This window comes from Saimiri boliviensis, chromosome 21 (genome assembly GCF_048565385.1).
Source record: "Saimiri boliviensis isolate mSaiBol1 chromosome 21, mSaiBol1.pri, whole genome shotgun sequence".
Taxonomy (NCBI): domain Eukaryota; kingdom Metazoa; phylum Chordata; class Mammalia; order Primates; family Cebidae; genus Saimiri; species Saimiri boliviensis.
In genome coordinates this window covers 24,604,750-24,631,301 of record NC_133469.1, presented here as the reverse complement: position 1 = coordinate 24,631,301, position 26,552 = coordinate 24,604,750, and the positions used below count along the sequence as shown (strand labels likewise).

Below are 26,552 nucleotides of genomic sequence, written 5' to 3'. Positions count from 1 at the left end.
ATCCTGAGCACAAGTTCCAGGTGATGGCTCACCCACTGGCTGCTGGGTGAGGCCAAAAACCTCAGGAGGCTGTTATGACCCCAGATGCAGCCCTCGGTGATACATGTGTTGTGCCAAAGGAGTCCCATGTGGAAGGCCTCAGGGGAACGGATCACCCGATGGGCATCAGGTGAGGTGCCCTTCACGGCAGAAGTGGATTTGAACTGAACCCTGAAGGACATCAGCATTAATAAGATGAGAGGAGGAGATATGACTTGTAGGGCATGCAGGTAAGAAACACAGCTTAGTTGTTTTCTGTTAGAGGCACCAGCAAGGCACACAATTGTGTATGTTCTGCAGGAAATTGGCAGTTTGGGGCTGGGGCTTGGAGGGGTGTCGGGGATCCCATGAAGACTTTGGCATCACCTGGAGAGATGCCCAGGGTCTCTGGCTCCACTACCTGAGCCTCATGCCCATCACCTGAGGTTGTCCCGGAACTCAGCGGGTCAGAAATGCAATGATAATTTTCATCTAGGGTTGGAGACTTGCATTTATACTAACCAACTCACAAGACAGGAACTTAATAACCACAGGAGAGAGTGCATCCACTCCTAGTGAGAGCTGCATCTCACAGGACACGAATGCTGCTCTTCAAGAAAGCATCTCCAATTGCTAAGGGTCCAGATCAGGCGTCCCCAAACTACGGCCTGTGGGCCACATGCGGCCCCCCAAGGCCATTTATCCGGCCCCCTGCCGCACTTCAGGAAGGGACACCTCTTTCACTGGTGGTCAGTGAGAGGAGCACAGTATGTGGTGGCCCTCCAACGGTCTGAGGGACAGTGAACTGGCCCCCTGTGTAAAAAGTTTGGGGACGCCTGATACAGATTATGAATAAGCAGGCTGCTGTGTGAGGCAAGAGTCAGAGAAAAAGGAACTGGAGTTGCTGACTGAGAATGTCTACAAGATAAGTCAGCTTATCCCTCTCAGGACGTTTTCCCCAGGAACAGCCTGATCCTATAGTGAAACGTTTCCAGAACTGACATTCAAAGGCTCCTCAAGTCTTGGTTCTGCATTTACTAAACATGAACAATGCAGCCACTTTTTCAGAGCCTCCGTTACCGCCTTCATAAGAGGGTCCCTTTTAATCATCATTGTACCTTTATCGCAGGATCACTATGAGGCCAAAAGGAAAATGGATGTGAAGCCAGTGGCTGCAGACACTGAATGTGATTTTTCTGAGTGTGTGCTGCCTGTTACTAGAGCCCTGTCTCTTCTCAGCAGTGAGAGACTGACAAACCCATAGCCTTTGATTCTTTCTTTTTTTGAGATAGGGTCTCACTCTGTCTCCCAGGCTGGAGTGCAGTGGCCTGATCAGCTCACTGCAGCCTCAAACTCCTGGGCTCAAATGATCCTACCACCTTAGCCTCCTGAGTGGCTGGTACTGTAGACACATACCACCACACCTAGCAATTTTTTTTATTTTTTGTAGAGATAGGGTCTTGAACTCCTTGCATCAGGCCATCTTCCCACCTTGACCTCCTAAGGTGCTGGATTTGCAGGTGTGAGCCACTTCACCTGGCCTGAAACCTTTGATTCTTAGTTTTCTAGGCTCCATGCAAATCTTTATTGTATGACACGCTGGCATGTTAAATTAATCAGGGTCCAATCTATTTATATCAGCTATAGGAACTTGAGACAGGAATGTGGAAGGTGGCCGCAGGCAGCCTCTATGATGGCTCCCATTGGTGCCTGTTTCCTGGCGTTCACAACCTTGGGTGCTCTCCTTCCTTTGAATGTGGCTGGATTTAGTGACTTACATCTGAGAACAGAATACACAGAGTTGATGGGGTGTGACTTCTGACATGAGGTTACAAAACACCCTACCCCTTTCTATGGTGCTTCTCCCACTCTCTGCAGGATCACTCGCTCTGGGAGAAGTCAACGGCCCTGTGGTGAGGCAAGAAGGGAGCCAGGTGCCAACAGCCACGTGAGTGACCGTGGAGACAGAACTGCACAGCTGGACGGGAACCTCAGGAGAGGCCTCATGCCAGAGGCACCCGGCCGTGCTGCACCGGATTCCTGGTCTACACGAACTGTGAGATAACAAATGTGTGTTATTCTGTTTTAAGCTGCTCAGTCTTGGAGCTATTTGCTACAGAGCAATAGGAAACGAATGCAAAATTAAGGAAAAAAATACTGCAGTGCTGTGCTACTTGGAGAACAGTGATAATGCCTGACAGTGCAGCCCCGGATGGATAAAGGGACAAACCAACTGGAAAAAGGCACATGAGAAATAGAACACAGAGAGGCCTGAGTGAATTAATGCAGGAACAGAAAACCAAGCTCTTCATGGGCGATCTGCCCCCATGATCCAAATGCCTCCCACCAGGCCCCATCTCCAACAGTAGGGTTTACAATTCAACATGCCAGTGCCCGCTATTTTTTTACGTTTTAGTAATAGCCATTCTGACTGGTGTTAGATGGTATCTCATTGTGGTTTTGGGGCAGGGACAAATATACAAACTTTATCAGACGTGAACAGACACTTCTCAAAAGAAGACATGCATGCTGCCAATAAACATGAAAAAATGATCATCATCACTAATCATGAGAAAAATGCAAATCAAAAACCACAATGAAATACCATCTAATATCAGTCAGAATGGCTATAATAAAAAGTAAAAAATAACAGGCACTGGCAAAGTTGAGGAGAAGAGGAAATGCTTCTACACTACCTGTGGGAATGTAAATTAGTTCAGCCATTATGGAAAGCAGTTTGAAGATTTCTTGAAGAATTTAGAACTACTATTCAACCCAGCAATCCCATTATTGGTTATATACCCAAAGACCTAGAAAGAGAAATTCCATTTGACCTAGCAATCCCATTACCGGGCATATACCCAAAAAACTATAAATCATTCTACTATAAAGACACATGCACATGTATGTTCATTGCAGCCCAGGGTACAATAGCAAAGACCTGGAACCAACCCAAATGCCCATGAATGATAGACTGGACAAAGAAAATGTGGTACATATACACTATGGAATACTATGCAGGCATAAAAAACGATGAGTTATTGTCCTTTGTAGGAACTTGGATGCATCTGGAAACCATCATTCTCAGCAAACTGACGCAAGAATGGAAAGCCAAACACCGCATGTTCTCACTCATAGGAGGGTGTTGAACAACGAGAACACGTGAACTCAGGGAGAGGAGCATCACACACTGGGGGCAGTTGGGGTGGGTAGGGGAGAGACATTAGGGGATGGGGAGGGAGGGGAGGGTGGGGAGGGATAACATGGGGAGAAATGCCAGATATAGTATTCACCTAAAGTTAAATAAATAATAAAAGAAATACAAGTCATTCTACCGTAAAGACATGTGTGTGCATGGTCATTGCAGCACTATTCACAATAGCAAAGACATGGAATCAACCTAGGTGCCCATCAACAGTGGACTGGATAAAAATGTGCTACACAGACACCATGGAATACTATGCAGTCACAGAAAAAGAATGAAATCGTGTCCTTTGTAGGAAAATGGCTAGAGCTGGAAGCCAACTACATGAATTAACATAGTAACAGAAAAAAAAAGTCTCATGTTCTTCTAAGTAGGCGCTAAACTCTGAGTACCCATAGACATGAAGCTAGGGACTGATAGGAGGGGGAGGGAAGAAGGGGAGAAAGGGTTGAAAACTGCTCAGTACTATGTTCAGTACCTGGGTGTCGGGATCATTCAGACCCCAGACCTCAGCACCACACAGTATACCCAGGTAACAAACCTACACATGTACACCCTGAATCCAAAATAAAAGTTGAAAAAGAAAACAAAATGAAATCTCTGTTCTCAACGTAACAGCTGTGCTCCTCTTCAATCTGAAATTTTCACTCTTGGCTATATTTGGGGGACACTATTTCCCATCTCATAACTTATTTTATGAAGCACAGAATAATAATGTGTGGGCTGATTCCGTTTTTGAAATAAAACGCTTAGCCTTCCATGAGCTTCCTGTACATGTACAACCACATTTGTCTCCATGGCAACAGCTGGACTTCACAGTGTGGATTGTGCCTTCACCCTGAAATTTCTCTGATGCCCTCTGACCACGGTGATGGGATTAGGTATCTCTTGCCCTAAGTCCTAAGGGCCAGTGTCTGTTTGACTTTTTTAAAGGTCAGAGCGGGTTGAACCTTTCTGCTTTCATTTTCCCTGATTTTGATTTTTCTTATGGGGAACCTGTTTTCCTGCATTCGAGGTAGGTTCATACTGGCCTGTCAAATGCTGTCTTTTTAAATTACTAGAATATTTTCAAAATGTGTTATTTAAAAAATTATCCTCTGTATTTCCCATATGCAGTTATAAATATGTTTCATGGTTATGTTTTATTCCTCAATTTATATATTTGATTCTTACATGAGGCAGGGTGCCCTTGAACTTTTTCTTCATTTAAAAAATATGTATTATTTCCTTTTACAACCTGCACCCTTCAATGCTCCCCCACTCCATTAAGTTATTCCCATGGAGAGAATATGGCAAAGTCTATTTTAATGTCATTTTTAACCTAATTAATAACCTATTAAATCATTATTTTCAAAAAGTTTGGAGCAAAGCCACAGTGGTACAGGTCGTTTTGAGGCTTTTCACACAATAAAATGTACCTCTATTTGTTTTTTGTTTTTTTCATTTTGATGCTGAATCATAGTGTAATTATTTGAAGGCCATTTTAAAATTTTATTTTAAGTTCTGGGGTACATGTGCAGGATGTTCAACCCATCACCTAAGTATTAAGTCCTGCATGCATTAGCTGTTTTTCCTGATGATCAGCCTCCCACACCCCACTGACAGGCCCCAGTGTGTGTTGTTCCCTTCCCTCTGTCCATGTGTTCTCATTGTTCAGCTCCCACTTATAAGTGAAAACATACAATGTTTGGTTTTCTGTTCCTGTGTTAGTTTGCTGAGGATGATGGCTTCCAGATCCATCCATGTCTCTGCAAAGGACATGAACTCATTCCCCTTTATGGCTGCATAGTATTCCATGGTGTATATGTGCCACATTTTCTTTATCCAGTCTATTATTGATGAGCATTTGGGTTGATTCCATGTCTTTGCTATTGTGAACAGTGCTGCAATAAACATATGCATGCATATATCTTTATGATTGAATGATTTGTATTCATTTGGGTATATACCCCATAATGGGATTGCTGAGTCTAACGGTATTTCCGGTCCTAGGTCTTTGAGGAATTGCCACACTGTCTTCCACAATGGTCAAACTAGTTTACATTCCCACCAACAGTGTAAAAGCGTTCCTATCTCTCCACAGCCTCGTCAGTATCTGCTGTTTCTTTTTTTCTTTCTTTCTTTCTTTTAAATGAATTGGTAGTGACTGTTAACTAAGAACACAGTTTTATTTATTTTATTTATACTCAGATATAAGTAGGCCATGTGCATATATATGAAAATACAAATTAATAAAGGGATAATTGTGTAAGTTTCCATGTAGAGAGCTGCAGCTTTGAAACCCTGTTTAGCTGTTAATGCTGTTTTGATGTATTGTGTGACTTAGTTCTCCCGTTCCATCTTCCAGAGCTCTCTCCGGAGGTTAAGTGCTCATCAGTTCCGTGACTTGGAAACTGGCGAAGTTTAGAGGCACATGTATTTGTTAGTAAATAAGGCAAGATGATACTGTCTCACAGGTTTTAGTGCAGAAGACCTAATAGATAAGCTACTCCACCCAGCACATTGGTGTTTTGTTGCATTTCACGATCATATCATCTGTTGATTGTGGCTATAAAACACTTACCTTCAGTGAGCTTCCTGTACATGTAAAACACACTTGTCTGCATGGCAGCAGCTGGACCTCACAATGTGGACTGTGCCTTCACCCTGAAACATCTGTGATGCCCTCATCACCATGGTGATGGGATTAAGGATCTCTTGCCCTTTACTCTGCCACTGTCTGTGCCAGCCAGGCCACTGAGCCATTGTGGAAGACAGTGGTGCCCTTTGTGTGGAGTGCACTGAGTGTGTGCTCAGGCAGACACAGCACTTTTGATGACTTTATCTGCTTCTTTCAAAACTGGGTCTGAATTATGATAAAGTGGTTGGTTTTAGGCCAAGCAGGTGTATATGTCATAGAACAATGGCTGAGGAGTTCACGATCCTGGGCTTGAATGAGTCTCTGAGCCTTATTAAGCTGTGAAATCTAAAGCAAGACATTTCACTGATAATTAAGCCTCATGAGCAGTTATACTGTACACTTTACCTGCCTTGAATCATTTGACCGTCACCACAGACATAGGGCATGATTGATTTACTATTGCCTTTCACTGGGCAGAAAAAGACAGAGATGAATGTGCCAAGCTTATGAGCCCCTAAGCGAAAGAGCCAACAGGGGAACCTAAGCATATGGCCCCAATGCTGAGGCTCTGAACTACTGACCTGCCCTCAGCACTCAGCCGTGGGATCATGAGTCACTGTGCAAGGGAGTTCCAACATCTACATATACATCTGGAACTACCTGAGTCCGCAGAGTTCCTGCACACTAGCCACGTTACAAGGTGGTGTCCGTGGTCACGTAGCTCAGGGCAGGTGTTAGTACGTGAATAGCTAAGGTGTGGCATAGTCTTAGTGTGAAAGGCACATAAAAGCACAAAGGCTTTTGAATTGGTTGCAGGTTTTGGGTTGGAGGACACTTGGGACAGCTAGTCACGTTCTTTTAGTGCTTGGCCACTCCTCAGCACAGATCCCGAAGCCTAGAAATAATGGGAAGACCCTTTATTGATATTTGATGGCATTATGAACTTCAAATGACCCTATAGAAATGCTAAAAAAAAAAAAAAATAGAAACAGTCTGTGAGCTATACAACTTGGGAACGAGACGAGTAAGAACACAAAATACCACTTAGCAATTAGCCTCACGTATCGCCCTGGCTGCAACTCCCTTGGCAGCTGCTTTGAAGAGCCTCAGTGCTCACCAGGGGCCATCTCCCTGCTATTTGGTGGTGGTTTTTTGAGGTGGAGTCTCACTCTGTCACCCAGGCTGGAGTGCAGTGGCACAATCTCAGCTCACTGCAACCTCCGCCTTCAGGTTCAAGGGATTCCCTGCCTTAGTCTCCTGAGTAGCTGGGACTACAGGAACACACCACCATGCCTGGCTAATTATTTTTTATTATTATTTATTTTAGTAGAGATGGAGTTTCACCATGTTGGTCAGGCTGGTCTTTAATTCCTGATCTCAAATGATCCGCCCACCTCAGCCTCCCAAAGTGCTGGGATTACAGGTGTAAGCCACTGTGCCTGGCCGACTATATTTATAACAAAGAAAATAAATAAATATAATGAATGCTGATGCATGGTATTAAATCTAATCTTTAAAAAATTCACACATAAACAAGGGCAGAACCCTGCACCCTCCATGGTAAATGCAGCAGCAGTGTATGTGGGTCTGTGGAGATTGAAAGGGACTTGGTAGATGTCAGGCAAGTAGTAGCAGTCCTGCAGGGCTTTTAAAGGGCCTGAAGAAGTGACCGGGCTCTGTGGTTGAATCCTAGCATGTATTTTAGTGTTTGCTCATTTGGAGTTTGACTATTTCGTGTTGCTTTCATTTGCATTACCTGGGAAGCCAAGGGCTGTACTCTCATTTCCATCCTGTTCTTTCTTTGCCTTCCTTGGTCCATGAAGAGGATGGTCCAGGAGAAGCTCAATCCGTGCTTGTTAACCAGGCACAACCCTAAGTTCTAGTCCCTGAGGCATTCATGAGTACTGCCACCAATGAACTGACAGCCACGCTGTGTTCTTCCACTTCCCCTAGGTCACTCAAAGGTGTCTTCCAAGAAGCTGGTAATAACGAAGCCGTACTCCACTACCACGGTAAAGTAGCCTGTCTTTGCCTAAGAAGTAAATGTTATTTTATTGGTTTCTTTATTTTTCAGTTGATATCAGCTATGGGAAAATTATCCAGTACTTTATAAATGTTCGATAATGTTTCCTTGGGGATGGAGGAGGTGTACCTTACCAACTGACACCTGATTCCAGAGGAAGTACGAAACTGGCAGTGTAGACGGCACACTGCACGTTAAGGGGTATTTTCTTCAGGAACAAGTTTTCCACTTTAGACAAGAATTTTGTAATGGCTACCCAAAAATTATCTAGGTGGAAACATTCTACAAGAAAAGCTCCTGTGCCTTCCTAAGGGAACTCTGCTCTAAAGTTGGGGCTTTTGACGTGAACATTTTTTCCCATCTAGTTACCCAGAGTTTCCAAGTAAAAGACCTGTGTGAACCGTGCATAGCATAGCCTGATTCTCAGAGTGCTTTCCTTCTCTAATTACAGGTGGCCTCAGTGAGCACTATCCATGGTACGTATTCTGGAATCACTCACTGGCTGTTAGAATAAATTATATAGGAAATGTGGAGCTTAACAGCTGGCTTTTGTCTGAAGATCCTCCATGATCTTCAGATGGGAATGAGGTGGAAATAAGGATGTGGGGTATAGAAAAAAAACTGGTCTTTCAGGTGACAAACGCTTTTTATCTATGTATAGTTCCTGGGAACCCGTGTTCCCATTAGGTTGTGTTGGGGGGTGAGTATTAGGGCCAGGCTGGGGGACAGTGACCTATATGCAAGTCTGAATGATTTGCTTGTGAATATATGTCTGTGTATTTGCCCTAGGAAAAAAGTGTTGTGTTTACCCAGCACAACTCCAATGCCATTTTTCTTAATTAAAAATATCAGACCACATACTTTACTTAACATTAGTTCAAACCTTATCACAGCCACGTGTCATGGGCTTGTTTATTGAACCCACATACCAGATGGAGAAACTAAGCCACAGAAGTAAATGTGCCCTGGCTTACTTCCTACGAAGTGAAGAGCCAGCATTACTCACACGATGTCGAAGATCTGAACTACAACCTCTATTTATTAGCCAGTGAAGAGATCACTATTCACCATGCAAGGGAGTCCCCGCACCCCTCTATGCCTGGAATTACCCAAGCCTGCAGAGATCCCACTTGCCATCCCTCACATAAGAGAGCCTCAGTGATCTCATAATCCAGGTAGCTACCTAGGCATCTTCCTGCAGGTTTCACATAGTCCTTAGTGGGAAACCAACATAGAAAGCCCATGGTTCTGATCCAATCACGGGTTCTGAAACACCAAGGAAGGCACTAAGTAGGACAATATGGTGCCTGACTGTCATACCTGGGTCTCTCCTCAAGACATGGCTCAAGTCCAGTAAGAATCGGGGAGATGCTTTAGAGTCTTGGACAAAGTTATCACCTCAAGCCCTCTGAGCTACACACTTTAGGGATCATGACCATTAAGTACTCAAATTACCACTTGGTTGTTGCCCGGGTGTCTGTCACCCTTGTGGCAATTCTCCTGTGAAGCTGGCTTGGAGAGCCTCCGTGCTGGAACCCTGCCTAGCTCCTGAATGGACCCTCCCTGTGTTAGTTGGTGGGTGCAGGCATGGGTGTCAGGACACTCAGTGGATTTACACACAGCGTTGAAGACTAAGGCTGGGCTTCATTATTTACACAGTTTCAATAATTGATCATCTTCATAATGTAAAATCAATGATTTACTACACTAGAATACTATCCCTAGTATTGAATCTTGTCTCTCAATAAAGGGTGGCTTAAAGTCACATGAGAGGTTTTATTCAACTGATGATACATGCCACAGCAGCAGTTAAGGCATTCATTTGAAAAGTCTTTTCTATAAACTTATGTGTGACCCTGAAAGGGAAAAATAAAAGACATGATTAGCTCCCCTGTGCAATGTTTCTGCTACATGCATGATGGAGGACAGTTACACAGGAAGTTGATGGAGGGAACAGAGCCAAAGGATTGGACAGGTCCATTGAACCCGTAAGACGATGGCGAGCTTAGTGAATGAGACTGGTCATTTTAGGTGAAATGTTGCCCATTGTGTTCTTTGCATGATTCCCAGTAGTCCCTTCCGTTGCTCATTAACCAGGCCACTGTTGCTAAAATCCTTACTCAAAGATGACAAAGCTTTGTAATAACATAAAAGCTTGTAACGTTGTGATAGCTCAAATTTTAGAAAATACTGAGGGCTTTTGCCTGAGACCTGGATGACCTAGTTGTGTAAGAATGGGGGGTTCCTCTGAAGACTATTGGACTTCTGAGAAGCAAGGTCTAAGTTGTCTCTGTGATACGGAGTCACCCTTAAAGCCGGGGACATGGTTGTCTCTAAGCCACGCACAGGGCTCTGAGAAAGGAAGACGAGGTCTCTTCAAACAGGCATGTGGGTCTCCATTTCTGGATTTAGGATTTCTCTGAGAGCAATCGGGGGTCACAGAAGAATGCAGAGAAATAAATAATGTGGGTAATACACATGTTTATAGTATCTAGAAGAAAACATCAAGATGTACATTTAAAAAAATCTAGAGTTTTGACAAAGACAACTAAAAATATAAGAATCTTTAAAACTGACAATGCAAATATCAGGACCATGTGGCTTCCTTTTATTTCTACAAAATAGTAAAATAAACATAACACCAATCTTGTGAAGACACTTCCAGAGAATACACAGAGTAGGCACAGCCTTATTACTTGGTTGTTTCCAGAGAATCTTGGTTGTACTCCTGCAATAACAGACATTACAGAAAAGGGGAAGGACAGAAACGTTTTTCTGAAGGTAGATGTCAAACTCTGAAAACAAAAATTAGCAATCTAGCCTCAGACATTTTTTTTCAGAAAGGAAGAAAAATGGGATTTTATGGGGGGATTTCCATGGGGTTCATGGGGAGAGAATCAGCGGCTTTCTGAGATCACTGTTAAAGAGGTGGGAGAAGAGAGGCAGGCCACTGGGTTCATGGAAGGGACATTTGGTGACAGAAAAAGAAGAGCTTGGGTGAACGTCAGAGTGGGCTATGGAGAGGTCTCTCTAAGAAGAGACAGGACTTTGTCCTCTGCCACAATAGGGTCTAGGGATGGATGTGGAGTTTGTAAATTAGAAACTGAATTTTGATGTGAAAAGAATGAGACGAGAAAGCGCACACCCATTGCTGGTGCAGCCACTGCCCATTGTTAGCCAGACCTTATTACAGGCGGCTCTGATCAATAGTCAAGGAGGCATTCAGAGTTGCAGACTTAATTAATTAAACCACCAAAGCACCAGCCCACATGGCCACTTTTCCAGTTAATTCACAGTAGCTTGTGTATTCAGGTTTGATCAGTGGAAGGGAAGTTACTCTTTGCAGACCCATCTTTTGACAGTTACTTTGCAATGTCAGAAGGTCTGAGCAGTCTTGGGAGGCAAGCAGACACTGGGCCCTCAGTGTAGTCACTGGAGGAGATGGTCACTGAGGGGCAGCTGACAGGGTAAATAGAGGGGGAGGAAGGCCACAAAGATGACAGCCTTTAAATAAACTGTCATATTGGGAGGGATGTGAAAGACAGAGAAAGGAGGATTCTTTATAGTGAAGGACCTCTCCTTAACTCGGGCATCTTTTCCATAGCATCACCTGTGTCCACCCACACACTTCGGGCTAGGAGGACTGGAGAAACACAGTGAAGGGGTCTCTTGGGTCTGTGGCCCAGGGCATGATGTAGGGCTGTCAGTTGTTCAGGAATCTCTGTCTCTAAGGAACCAAATACATTTCCCATCCCAGATCCTTCACTCATCAGGGTCGGGCTTCTGCTCGTCCCTTATCATCTCTAATGTCAGCATCCTCAAGTGTAAAATCTCAGCCATGATCCCTCCTCTGCCCTCCCTGCGGGGCTGATGTTCTCCTTACGCCATAAGGCATCATGCTCACATAAAAGCTGAACAGTAAACCATGCTCCACTGCTCCGGAGCCATCCAAGCACCCTCTCCGTATTCAGCCACTACTAAGTGTCCAGCTTATTCCTCCTGGTACTTAGTAAACACTGAGACAACACTACTGAACTACCAGTCCTCTTTAAGGTTTTCCTGCATTTAGTGACTTTTTAGCCTCATACTGTGATACGAAGAAGTAGGGCCTGTAAGTATTGGCAAAATTGCATTATGACAGTGCAGAGAACTGAGGGCAGGAGGACGGCATGAGCTTGCCAGGTCCACGTGGCTTAGTGGAATTTGGATCTGGGCCCCCGCTCTGCAGCAGCCCCACATGCAGCCAACCTGCTGTATTCTCTTCTCCAGGAAGGCACTGCCCATACAGTCGGTCTGATAGGGATGTTGCGTGTTCACCAAACTCCATGATCTTCCTGAAACCCGACTTTGAGTCAGCGGGCTCTGCATGGAAGCCTGTAAAGAACAGGATCATAAATTTAAACTTGGAACAGATTATCACTATTTTCCCTCTGTCAGCAAGATGTCAACAGCCCTCTCTATTGTAAATGCATTAACCAGCATCTTTTCTGATAGAGGTTTTAAGAAGATACAGCGTGTACTCCACCAGGCATGGGAAGCATCGCGGCTTCTGGGTAAAGAAGCAGATGTACCCACAGGAAGGTACTGTGGAAGTTCATTAATTAAGTAGATTCAGGAATCGCAATTGTGGGGAGTATTCAGTGTTCCATACGTAAGAGGAAACGATGATGAGAGTAAGCCATATTTTTTAATGTGTCAGAAGTATTGCTAGTCAGTAAGTGTTGCTACAACCACAGAAGTAAATATCCACTTAAATGTCAATTTTGGTTCATGTTTAGTGATAGACAGTGTTTCAAGCTAATGTCTAGAACTTACCTGGTTGTTAAACATTAGCATAGATCTCCCTGAAAGAGTGGTGCTATATTATTATTTTTAAATTCGTATATTTCTTTAACTGGAGTTTTAAATTGACATAAAAAATGAGCATATGGCTGCGCATTGTGGCTCACACCTATAATCCCAGCACTTTAGGAGGCCAAGGCAGGTGGATCCCTGAGGTCAGGTGTTGGAGACCAGCCTGGCCAACATGGTGAAATGCCGTCCTACTAAAAATACAAAATATTAGCCAAGCGTGGTGGCAGGCACCTGTAATCCCAGCTACTTAGAAGGCTGAGACAGGAGAATCGCTTGAACCCGGGAGGCGGAGGTTGCAGTGAGCTGAGATTGTGCCATTGCACTCCAACCTGGGTAACAAGATTGAACCTTTGTGAAAAAAAAATTGAGCATGTGATACACAAAGTTCCGGTATTATTCTGTCCCCCCAAGCCCACTTCATGATATCACCTTTTATTAACATCTTACATTACTGTGGTACATTTGCTGAAAGTAGTGAGAAAATATTGACACATTATTATCTGAAGTCTATCATTTGCATAATGTTTATTCTTTCTGTTATACATTTATATGAAGTTTGAAATATCTATAACATTATGTTCACCATTATGGTGTTGTAAAAAACATGTCCACCTCCCTAAAAATTCCCTCTTCTCACTCATTAATCTCTGTCCTCTTTCTCCAGAAACCTTGGCAACTATTAATATTTTTATTGTTGCTTCAGTTTTGCCTTTTCCAGAATGTCATATAGTTGGAATCATATGTTACGTAGCTTTTCCAGATGAATTCATTTCACTAAATCGATGTATGTTTAAGCTTCCTTTATGTCTTTTGTATGCCTTAATGGCATTAAATGGCACATCAAATCACCAAATAATATTGCATTAAATGGATTTTTGTCTTTTTATTCACCTCTTGAAGAATTTGATAGATTTCATAAGAGAAACCATCTGGGTCTGGTGCTTTTTTTTCCCCAGCATGCTCTTAATGTGAATTCAACTTACTTAATAGACATAAGCTTATTCAGATGATCTGGGTTTCTAGTGTGACCTTGGGAAGATTGCTTTTCAAGGAATTAATACATTTCACTGAGGTTATCAAACTGTGGTCATAGAATTGTTCATAAGATTCCTTGATTATTCGTTTAATGCCAACAGTTCAGTAGAAATGGGTCCTCTTTTATTTGTGAAATTGGTAATTTGTGTTATCTTTTTTTCTTTGTTAGCCTGCGTAGATTTTCATTAATTGTAAGCAGCATCCCAAAGAACCAGCTTTTGGTTTTATTGATTTTCTGATGATTTCAGTGTTTTAATTTTACTGACTTCTGTGATGTTATTACTACTTCTACTTGCTTTACATTGCATTCATTTATTTTCTACACTTTCTTGATAGAAACATAATATTATTGATTTTAGATCTGGTGATTTTTAATATATTGCATCCAATGCTATGAATTTCCCTCTAAGAACTGCTTTTGTTACATCCAGAAAAATTGTCAAGTCATATTTTCATTTAGTGAAATTCAAGGTATTTTTAATTTTGATACTTCTTTTTTGACATGAGTTATTTAAAAGTGCATTGCTAATTTGCAAATATTTGGGGATCTTCTGGCTCTCTTACAGTTGTTGATTTTTTGTTGTCAGGTGTGTGTTGCAAAAGCGGTCATCTATCTCATCTTGCCACCACGCAAGGTGGCCCAGGATGTGGGCACTCCCTGAGTGAATCTCTGGCAATATACCAACCTGATGTAGTCTGCCTCCTTCTGTAGTCTGACCTTGCCTTCTGCTTAGAAAGGGCCATTCTCAGTTCCGGCAGGGAGTTTTCCCAACATTGAGAAGATGACATTCTTACTCCCCAATGCAGCCTGCACCTGTGGACCGTGGTCAGCAGACAGGACAGAGGCCCTCAGTAGACAGAGCTCAGTGGGGTCTCTGACTGAAGTGCATCTTCAGAGTCTGCACCCACCGCCTGTGACCAAGGGCAGGCTCTGTGTCTTACAGATATATATATATATATATATATATATATATATATATATATATATGTATACATATATTTGGACTCTGACTTCCTTCATGTAGTATACCATGTTTGAAGTTAATTGATGCTTTAGCACATAGTGGTAGTGTGTCTTCCTTCATAGTCTGCTGTGTTTATTCATACAGATAATGTTTATTCATTTATCATTTGATGGACATTTATTTTTTATTTTTTTTTTTTTATAAGGAGTAATGAAGCTTTGAGCATTCATATACAGTCATATAATGCATAATGACATTGTGGTCAATTTTTCTTTTTTTTTTTTTTGAGACCCAGGCTGGAGTGCAGTGGCACGATCTTGGCTCACTGCAACCTCCACCCTCCACCTCCTGGGTTTAAGCGATTCTCATGCCTCGACTTCCTGAGTAGCTGGGACAAGCAGCACATGCCACCACACCCGGATAATATTTGTATTTTCAGTAGAGATAGAGATTTGCTGTGTTGGCCAGGCTAGTCTCAAACTCCTGGCCTCAAGTGATCCACCCACTTCTGCCTCCCAGAGTGCTGGGATTATAGGTGTGAGCCACCGTGCCCAGCCTAATTTTTTTTAAGAACTAGAGAACTATTTTTGTAAACTAACTTTGCCAATTTCTAGCCCTACCATAGTGCACAGCACTAATTTTCACTGTACAATATATGGTATGCCCCAACATGTAAGAAATGATAACAGTAACACATAAAGATTAATATAAAACAAGACTGTCATTGTTGCTATCATCTTTGTCAAATTCTCTAAACAATCTAAGAGTATATTTTTATATAAATGTGCTTAGCAACATAGCTGGAAAAAGCATTATTAGTTACATGTATTAGTAACAAAGACATACATTTTAAGGGGTAAAAACACTTGTACTAAAAACACAATGTCAGAATTAATATAAAAATTCTGCTGGTCACATTTGACTATTTAATTGCCTGGGGCAGTGTTTTGTAGACAAATGAGCACCTATGGAGCACCTGAAGTTGGGGGGAATCAATGAAACTTGAGTTTCAAAGTTATCTGGGTTTAAAGTGTGAAACTTTGTTGGAGGACACACACCTTGTGTGAGCGAGATGCCTCTGTGTGTGTGGATGTGTTGGAGGTACAGCATAATGGTGGCTTCCTCCAGAAAGGGACATTTGGGGTGGCTTCATTCCATCTAGACAACACAGCCTGAGGTGACATGGCCATGAATGGAGGTGCAATGGACAGTAGCTGAGAGGATCAGTCCTGACAAGGGCCAAGGTGAAAAACCTGGGAGCCCCTTCACGTGCAAAGTCTTCAGGTGAAAATGGAGGTGGTTGCAGGAAATACTGAGATAGATCAGCAATGCACGGGGGAGATAGTTTTTGGCCCTGCGGAGCGAGAAGTGTGGATTCTCAAGTTTTCTCCTGACTCCATTAATTTCTCTTCCAATGCAGAGTTCTTCAATAACAGAATTCCCAACCTCCCTGAGAGACTAGAGGAGCTTCGGCCCACTCTTGAAGGTAAACGAAGGCAGACAGCAAGTCTGGCAGCTGGGCTTGGCTGTGCGTGTTTTCGGTTGTGGGAAAATACACGTAACACAATATTCATCATTTTAACCTTTTAACCAAAGTGTTCACTCAGTGGCATTCAGCATATTCACAGTGTTGCATAACCAACACCACTGTCTACACCCAAAATTTTGATTATTTCTTATAAAACCTTGTATGCAATAAGCAATATAGTACCTTCTCTTATTTCCAGCCCATGGTAATTCCTATCCTAGCTTCTCTTGTATGAATTTGATTATCCTAGGCACTTCATATAAGTAAAATTATACAAGATATCCCTTTTGTGCCTGGCTTATTTCACTAAGCATAATGTTTTCAGTGTCCACCTATGTTGTGTCATCTATCAAAACTGTTCCTTTTTCACAGGTGGATGATGCAACATTGCCTGTAGACCACCTTGTTTTAGATACGCTCGTTTGTTTGCTGAAAGTTGGGTTATTTCCATATTTTGGTGCCTGTGAAAAGTGATGCTATGAACATTAGTATAGAAATGCCTATTTGATTTCCGTTTTCTATTATTTGGGGTATATGCCTAAGAGTAGAATTCCTGGGTCCAATGGGAGTTTTATATTTAACCTTCCATGCCACTGCAAACTGTTTTTCACAGTGGCTGCAACTTTATCCACTTCTACCAGCGATGTATCAGGGTTACAATTTCTTTACATCCTTGTCCACACTCATTTTCTTTTAAATCATCCTAGTAGGTGTATATTGGCATCTACTTGTGTTTTTCATTTGCATTTCCCTAATGACTAATCATGCTGAGAAGTTTTTCCTGTGCGATTGTCTGTGTGTGTTTCTTCTTTAGGGAAATATATGTTCAAGTCTTTTGCCCATTTTTAAGGAGTTGTCTGATTTTTATTTAGTTTGTTTGTTGTTGTAGATTTTGAGGATAAAATACATAAAATATATAAAATATAAAATATATTTTATATATTTTAAAATATATACTAAATTTTAGTGTCTTACAAGATAAATGATTTGTAAGTATTTCCCCCTTTATGTAGAGCTTCAGATGCACAAACTTCATTAATGTGTGTGAAATCCTCAGCAGTTGGCCTCAAACAGATAAGACTGAAGCAATATTTTAGGAATAGTTGAAAGTATTATCACCGCAAGATATCACCATAACCAAATCCTGCAAGCTAAATGTAAGGCACAATGACAAATAAGGAAGCAAAGAACCATTCGGTGATGAATTCACCATACTTGTTGCAACAACTGTTTCTACTGCAGGGTTAAAACATACCAGCATTCAACCCACGCCTCCTCTCTTGAAATACACAGTCCTGCATTGGCTGGCCTGAACAAGCATAGATATTCTCCATACTCAATTAACGTGCATGGATGACAAAGAAAAGGAGGTCTGGATGAAAAGATATTGTGTGATTAATAATTATGCTTTAATTAATTTTGAAGGATATAATTTCAGTATTTCTAATTCTCCCATCAGCAGTTATAACAAAGGATTAGTGAATAAATACAAGACACTGTTTTGCCTAGAATTGAATCCAATCTGTCTATTAAACTTTGCTTTTATTCAAGTGCAAAATGCTAAAACACATAACTGCAGTGACAGCCAGTGTGGATCCACAGAGGTAAAAATGGCCTTGGGACATAAATCCTACAAGCTAATATTGTTTTATCGTAGAGAAATAGTTATCTGGGTTTCAAACCCCGTGGTATGAGCAATGGGACTCTCATCAAATTATAGCGTGTGCTTCAGTACCATTTGTAAACTGACTCATTCCTGTTGCCTTAAGTTGCCATTAGCAAAATGCCAGGGACTCTGTTTCTTGCTCCTCGGCTCCTCGTTCTTGCCTGTCTTTCCATGAGGGAAGATTTTCTAGCAGCAGCTCAAGCTGTGCTGTTGATGAAACACATCCACACACTCTCCTGTTGTCCACGTTAAGCAGAGTTCCCTGAATAGCTCATGAACAAAAGCATCTATGACTAACGGTTGCTCTGTGCCTTTCTAGCCTCTGAGGAGTCCCCAGCTCACGACGGCAGAGGAGATGCAGAGAGGCCGGTCGACGTGTGGGTAAGATTGCCTTGCTTTCCCTGAAATACAGATGTTCCTTTCTTGGCATCTTTCTTTTTCAATTAACTTTGCATGTGAAAAAATGATAATGTACATTACAGATATTAAATGCAGTTTTCTGAGGGGGTGGCAGAAGTGACTCTTAGCAACTGATATGTAATCCAAAATGGTATTTGCATGTGACGGCTCCAGGTTGTAGATTGCATCCTTGCGGTCCTTGTCCATGGAAGCAACGTATTCTCCTTGGATTCAGGGTTTTGACTTGCCAAGCTACATAGACCTGAGAGATATATAACGCCTAGGAGAAGCCGACGTCTTTTCCAACGTGTATCCCACCCTTGTTTTGGGAGCCTTGGAGTTGACCACTTTCTGATCAAGTTTTCAATAGTCACTGAGAGAAACAGAGCCTTGTGCAAGCAATCCACAACACGACGTACTCCTCACAAAGCTTTGTTTCCGTGTTGCAGGTGAAGCCGGTGGTCCCTCTGAGGTGTGATTCTAGTAAGTATTCTGGAATTACTTGCTGAGAAAAAAAACCTGGATGCCAAGAAAGGTGTGGCATCGTTGCTGGTTTCAATGTGAAGAGCCACCCTGATTCTGGGATTGTGATAGGAATAAGCATCGCGGAAGTGTTTTTCAAAAACTGAATTCCCCAGGGAAAAAGTATGGCCACATTTTGAAAAATTATGGCCAAAGCAGCTGCTTTTGGGTGGCACTGAGTTGGGTGCGTGAGGATTGGCGGTGTCTCGTGTGAGGCTGCATCATGTGATGTGAATGTGGAGCTTCTGTGCAGGAGAGGCTGTGTGTGTTCTCAGGAGAGACTTCCCGTTTACACAGCCCATTCGCCAGTGTCCACTTCTAAAAACTAAAATCCAGCCCCACTCTACTCTGTCTGTACAGTGACTCCTCCACCCTCACCAGAGCCATTGATTATCCTCACTGCTCAGGTGGAGACCCTGAAGGGCCAATGAGTGATCCCAGCTCCCGAACTCCTGAATGAAAAAGTGAAAACACAAACCCAGGAGTATGGGCCTGTGCTGACACTGGCAACTACTGGCATGCTCTTAGTCAGGGGGTGTTCGCCACCACGCAGGGAGTCCAGCATTCATGTATAAGCCCTAAGGAGGTCCCAGACACTGCCCATCATTTTAAAGTGGCCTCTGTGGTCACACAACCCAGGGAAGTTGTAGGCCCATCTCCCCACAGACGGGCATAGCCATCAGTGTCAAAAGCACAAAGAGGGGCCAGGCGTGGTGGCTTATGCCTGTAATCCAAGCACTTTGGAGGCCAAGGTGGGCAGATCACCTGAGGTTGAGAGTTCATGACCAGCCTGACCAACATGGTGAGACCCCATCTTAAAAAAATAAAATAAAAAAACACAAAGATCCCCAATTATTTGGGTCAGCTCACAGATCCTTTTATTTTTTTTTTAACTTTTCTTTTTTTTTTTTTTTTTTGAGATGGATTCTCTTTCTATCACCAGGCTGGAGTGCAGTGGTGTGATCTCAGCTCACTGCAACCTCTGCCTCCGGGGTTCAAGCGATTCTCCTGCCTCAGCCTCCCGAGTAGCTGGTGGGACTATAGGCGCACACCACCATGCCCAGCTAATTTTTGTATCTTTAGTAGAGATGGGGTTTCACCACATTGGCCAGGATGGCCTCGATCTTTTAACCTTGTGGTCGGCCCAACTTGGCCTCCCAAAGTGCTGGGATTACAGGCATTAGCCACTGTGCCCAGCCTTTTTTAAACTTTCATTTTAAGTTCAGGGGTACATGTGCAGGATGTGCTGGTTTGTTATGTAAATGCGTGTCATAACAGATCATTTCATCATCCACATGCTAAGCCTACTATCAGTTATTTTCCTGATCCCCCCCCTCCTCCCACCGTCCACCCTCCAGCAGGCCCCCAGCCCACAGATTCTAAGAGGACTGGGGGACTGTGCAGGCCAGTGCGGCCCACTTCAGTTGTGAAGTTAATTTGCTCGGCAACTGGCCAAAGCCTATAAGGATTAGTGATGTATTTTAGTAGATTTAGTAGTAGTATCTTCCCAAGCCCTAAAATGCTCAAGCCCTGCCAGCTGAAAATGGTGAGGAGAGGGACAGGCAGGAACTCTGTGCAGCACTTGGGTGGTAGCCTGGTTTCCATCCCCTCGTGGCAACTCGCTTGTGCATGCGGGTTGAAGACCCTCAGCCTCAACCCAAGCCTCCTCCTGGGCTGTTTCACCAGCCCAGGTGAAACAAAACGCTGCTTTGAAGCAAGTGTAAATATCACACAACAGGTAAATGCAGAACAGCCCGGTCTCACAAGTTGTAAAGAAGACGGTCGCAATTTCACTGGACTTCAACGTGGGTAGAAGACAGGAGGGAACTCTGCCACTGAACCACAGCAGAGTTCAAGGCCACTTGTAGACATTTTGTGTGACAGAAGGTGGCCTTTAGCTACTAAGCAAAGGCTGCTGTTTCTCAGTTCTCTCCTGTTCATCTTCTTGGTCATCCTTCTTCCGCAATGGAAAATAGCCCAAGCAAAAGGCAGTTTCAGCATTAATCCGACCAAGGTTTTGTGAAGTTTATGATCATTCAGATAATCAGTGCAGCCCTATCTGCCTACCAGCCCCACTACCCCTGCTCTGTGTTGGTCATTTAAAAAACATTTTGGTCTGCTTCTTATGTGCTAGATTTTCTGGAGACCACAAAGTAAATGAGATAGAATCCTAGAATTTTTTTTTTTTTTTTTTTTTTTAAGACAGGGTTTCACCATGTGGGTCAGGCTGGTCTTGAACTCCCAACCTCAGGTGATCCACCCACCTTGGCCTCCAAAGTGTTTGGATTACAGGCGTGAGCCACCACACCGGGCCATCTTTATGTTGACAGCTAAGTTAGATTTAACATAACTGACAACAATTAACATTTCTGATTTCTTGTAAAGATATTTTGTATGTCTGAATGCATGCCGAATATAAGGTGGTTAACAGCAACAACAAAAAAATCACATTTGTACTCCCGGAAGGCTTTTCGTGAATTTGTCAAATTCTATTTTTTTTATATTTCCCCATTTCACTGGATAATGCATATCTGGACCTGGAAACTGATTCCCACTGCGGAAAGTGTTCTGAGTCATGTCCCTTAGCTTCACTAGTGCAGGTCCACCCGGGAGGGCGGCCCACCATCAGCTCGGCCCATGCGGTGACCAGCCACCTTCATGCACCACACCAAGCAAGCTCCATGGGTGATTCAGTCTCCACCACCAGGGCACTGACCTCTGCTCCGTGTTCTCCTAGTTCCCCTTGAGGATGCTGACAAAGACATTGCTAATGAAGATGCTGTGGAAGGTATCACCAATGAAGAAGCTGTGAAAGACATTACTAACGAGTGTGTTCTAGAAGACATCACTAGCGAGGATGATGTGGAAGATCTTGTAGAAGACATCACTAATAAAGACGCCAGAGAAGATATCTCTGAAAAAGAAGATGCCCACGTAAGAATAAGACACTTTTCTTTGTCTTGAAGAGAAATGTTATTTTCCTGGCTTCTTTCCAATCAGATATAGATAAAAACATCTGCCAATGTGCATTATTAATGACTTCTGCAATTCCCTTGGTGCAGTGGTATTGATTGGCAGCCTCGCGCCAACCCGTGCCAGGCACACTGGGGCATGGTAGATGGCAGCATCCGCGATCCACTGCAATGCAGAGGTGTTTCCCTCCACAACAGTGTCCCCGTGGATTAAGAATTGTGAAACTGCCAATCTAAATATACTTTAAAGATAAATTCTCTGGGAAAAGGTCTTGCCTTTTCCATAGGTGTCCTCTGTGCTAGTTTGGGGGGACTTCAACCTTTGACTCAATCACTATACCCCTTGTAATTTTCTGAAGTTGTTGAGAGAATATCAGATCTGTGTGACATGCATGGCATCAGCTCGCCCCCCCCCACTCAATGTTTTCTTTTCTATAATTGCAGACACCGTATGTCTTGGAGACTGGTATGTACCCTGAAATAACTCACTTTCTGAGGGAAAATACACTGTCTCTAAGGTACAGAAACCTGATTCTGGGATCTTTTTGGGAAGGATGATTTGGGGTCTGGTGAGAGCAAATGATTTTGCAAGTATAGAACAATGCCCAGAGAGGCTGTAGGAATATCTGTATGCCCAGAGAAAACACCAGGGGATGCTGTGCAAAACAGCATGGCTTCAGCTGGAGTAGGAGGAGTGGGTGGACCGCTCTCTAATGACTTACCTGATGTTTGTGTTTCCAAAGATTTGGTTCTTGAGAGCCTGTCCGAGGACGACTTTTCAGGTGGGTAAAACTACATTCCACGTAGGATCCGATGGGAGAGGGTTCACAGGGACTTCAGGGTATCCATGCTGCCTGGGAGGCTGAGAGAGGGGGCATGAAATCAAAAAGAAAAAGGAAATATGTGTAAAATTGGGTTTGGTCTTTTCTAAGTTGATTGCCATAATAGTAAGAACTGGCCCTTTGGGCTGCGAGGGTGCCGTGTTATCTAAAGGGGATCTTTCCCAAAACACCTGGCCTTTCCCTTCCTGTCTCTGCCAAACACCACAGCCTTTGAGTGGGGTTCATCAGCACTCCCTGGGCTTGTGCAAAAGAGGTTTGGGGTTGAATCAAGTGCCACCCATGGTGAACAGAATCTGAGGGACACAACCCTCTCGCAGGGACTGACTTGAACCTGGAGACAAAGTTCTCCTGGTGCGTGCCCAGGGGTGCAGGAGAAATTAACAGTCATCCTCTGAACGTTTAGGACTTTAAAAAGCAGTCATGTTTCCATCCTCATTGTTGACCCCTAGATTAAAGGGATCTCCCGGGGTGAGTGACGGAGGCGGGATCGGACCTGGCAGTCTGACGGCAGCACCTGTGTTCCTTTGCACTGGGCCATGGAAGATATTACACACATCGGTGAGAACGAGGAATTGAGGCTAACCACATCTGAAATTGAGATGGGCCTTGAGTCATATAAATGGATTGGAAAAGATGGATTTTACCACCGTATTGAAAGAAACCATTTATTTCTCACTCCAGCAGGATGAATGGTTTTCAGTATTCACTTGCCTGCTCATTGACTCTTACTGTAGATCAGGAGGTGGCAGGCAGCCCCTGCCCTCCACCGGTTGTAGGCTGGGGGCGTCTTCCACAGCTGGACATTTCATCCACGGCTGGAGGTGTCTTCCACGGCTGGGGGCATCTTCCACGGCTGGACATTTCATCCACATCTGGGGGCGTCTTCCATGGCTGAACACTTCATCCACAGCTGGGGACGTCTTCCACGGCTGGGGGCATCTTCCACGGTTGAACATTTCATCCACGGCTGGGGGCATCTTCCACGGCTGGACACTTCATCCACAGCTGGTGGCGTCTTCCACGGCTGGACACTTCATCCACAGCTGGTGGCGTCTTCCATGGCTGGACACTTCATCCACAGTTGGTGGTGTCTCCAAGGCTGGACACTTCATCCACAGCTGGTGGCATTTTCCACGGGTGGACACTTCATCCACAGCTGGTGGTGTCTCCAAGGCTGGACACTTCATCCACAGCTGGGGGTGTCATCCATGGCTGAGCACTTCAATCATGGCTCAGCACTTCATCTACGGCTGGGATATCATCCACGGCTGGGCACTTCATCCACGGCTGGGATGTCATCCATGGCTGAGCACTTCATCCACGGCTGAGGACTTCATCCACGGCTGGGATATCATCCACAGATGAGCACTTCATCTACGGCTGGGATATCATCCATGGCTGGGCACTTCATCCACGGCTGGGCACTTCATCCACGGCTGGTTTCCCGATCTGTATCTGAGCCACAAATACAGATTATTGAATAAGTAATAATTTTATTGAGTTCCACCTGTATGGTTTTTGTTTCAAAAGTTGTTTGTTAATAATCTGATGAAATAACTAAACCAAAATATCCCCCTTTTAATGATTTCTTTGTGTCAATATAGAAAAAGCTGTTTTAAGAAAACAGATGCCTCTGTCTGTGTTTGTGAACAGGAGTGTTGGATCTAAAGCCTTTCTCTGGTAGCTCTGCAGGAAGATTGCCCCACCTCACCCTTGCTTTCTGCGGGTTCCAGAGGCTTCCATTTGAAAGGAGCATCTCTCCCCACTCTGCCTCACCCCACACCAGCTCTCCTGTACCCACTGGCTTTCTAAATGCTTTCTTCCACCTTCACCTCATTGAATTCGAGACTTTGGAGAATAGTCAAAAATTATAAAAATGTGAGAGTGCGTGATCTTGAAATCCCTGCTGTAATCTTTATAAGGGAATCTGCTGTTATAAGGGAATCTGCTGGAAACTATTAGTTAATGTTTTAAATAAACCATCCCTTACTTAACACTAGAATATCAAGCCTTTTTTTTTTTTTTTTTTTTTTTTTTTTTAAGAAGAGAGAATGGGGAGGAAAGGTGGGGCAGAAGGAAAGGAGATTAGATTTTTTTTTTTTTTAATAAGAAGAAAAAGAATAAATAAGAAAGAGAAAGAGGAAGAGGGAGAGAGGATGGGGGTATTGCTTTATTGCCCGGGCTAGAATGCAGTCTAAATATGGGTATGCCTATAATTGTCCTTAATAATGGAGACATAAAAGAAAATGAGGGAAGAGAATAACAAACAAGGAGCCAACCTACATTTCGTTTAAACTTCTAAGTTGATATGATGTGGTACTGATAAGAGTGTATATTTTGTGTATTTAAAGTGGAGAGTTCTATAAATGTTAATTACGTTTACTTGCTCTAGATCTGAGTTCAAGTCCTGGATATCGTTGTTAATTTTCTGTCTCATTGATCTGTCTAATATTAATGTTGAAGTCTCCCACTATCATTGTGTGGGAGTCTAAGTCTCTTTATTAGTCTTGTATGTCTGGGTATTCCTGTATTGGGTGCGTATATATTTAGGATCTTTAGCTCTTCTTGTTGTTGCATTGATCCTTTTATCATTATATAATGTCCTTCTTTTCTTCTTTTGATCTTTGTTGCTTTAACGACTATTTTATCAGAGGCAAAAATTGTAACTTCTGCTTTTTATTTATATATTTTAGCTCTCTGTTTGGTTGGTAAATCTTTCTCCATCCCTTGTTTTGAGTCTTTGTGTATCCTTGAATGTGAGATGGGTCTGGATGCAGCATACCGATGGGTTTTAGTTTTTTATTCAAATTGCCTGTCTGTCTTTGGATTGGGGGAATTTAGTCAATTTAAATTTAGAATTAATAATGATATATGTGAGTTTAATACTGCCATTTAATATTAGCTGGCTATTTTGCCCATTAGTTGATGTAAATTCTTCATTATATCGATGCTCTTTTTGGTATTTTTTAGAAAGGCTGATACTGTTTGTTCCTTTCTATGTGTAGTGGTTCTTTCAGAAGCTCTTGTAAAGCAGGCCTGGTGGTGATGAATTCTCTGAGTGCTTGCTTGTTCACAAAAAACTTTATTTTTCCTTCACTTATGAAGCTTAGTTTGGCTGGATGTGAAATTCTGGGTTGAAAGTTCTTTTCTTTAAGGATGTTGAATATTGGTCCCCACTCTCTTCTGGCTTGCAGGGTTTCTGCTGAGAGATCTGCTGTAAGTCTGATAGGCTTCCCTTTGTGGGTAACCTGACCTTTCTCTCTGGCTGCCCTTAGTATTTTCTCCTTCATTTCAACCCTGGTGAATCTGACGATTATGTGCCTTGGAGTTGCTCTTCTTGAGGAATATCTTTGTGGTGTTCTCTGTATTACCTGGAGTTGAATATTATCCTGCCTTACTAGGTTGGGAAAATTTTCCTGAATAATATCCTGAAGCATATTTTCCAGCTTGGATTCATTCTCTTCGTCACATTCAGGTACACCTATCAAGCGTAGATTAGGTCTTTTCACATAATCCCATATTTCTTGGAGACTTTGCTTGTTCCTTTTTATCCTTTTTTCTCTAATCTTGTCTTCTTCTTTTATTTCATTGAGTTGGTCTTCGACCTCCGATATCTTTTCTTCTGCTTGATCAATTCGGCTGTTAAAACTCGTGCATACTTCACGTAGTTCTCGTATTGTGTTTTTCAGCTCCATCAATTCACTTATTTTCTTCTCTAAATTGTGCATTCTTGTTAACATTTCGTCAAACCTTTTTCAAAGTGCTTAGTTTCTTTAGATTGGGTTTGAACAAGTTCTTTTAATTCACAGAAGTTTCTTATTATCCACATTTTGAAGACTGCTTCTGTAATTGGAACACACTTGTTCTCCATCAAGCCTTGTTTCGTTGCTGATGAGGAACTGG

The 26,552-nt window shown here is 42.9% G+C and overlaps 1 protein-coding gene across 1 annotated transcript; it reads left to right on the top strand.

The window, feature by feature from the left end:
- The first annotated feature begins 263 nt into the window (after positions 1-263).
- Positions 264-24,643, top strand: LOC101045455 (uncharacterized). The gene is made up of 12 exons (XM_074390923.1): positions 264-269; positions 1,148-1,259; positions 1,973-2,074; positions 7,797-7,855; positions 8,318-8,342; positions 12,361-12,447; positions 16,141-16,206; positions 18,234-18,295; positions 18,763-18,796; positions 21,573-21,769; positions 22,252-22,589; positions 23,099-24,643. The coding sequence occupies exons 1-11, from the start codon at positions 264-266 to the stop codon at positions 22,363-22,365; spliced, it is 864 nt and encodes a 287-aa protein (XP_074247024.1). The 3' UTR covers positions 22,366-22,589; positions 23,099-24,643.
- Positions 24,644-26,552: the final 1,909 nt, after the last annotated feature.

Excerpts from the sequence above, each read along its gene's own strand:
- LOC101045455 (XM_074390923.1), top strand. Across the intron at positions 7,856-8,317 it reads AGCCGTACTCCACTACCACG|GTGGCCTCAGTGAGCACTAT; the intron begins GTAAAGTAGCCT and ends CTCTAATTACAG. Across the intron at positions 8,343-12,360 it reads CTCAGTGAGCACTATCCATG|AGGTTTTAAGAAGATACAGC; the intron begins GTACGTATTCTG and ends CTTTTCTGATAG.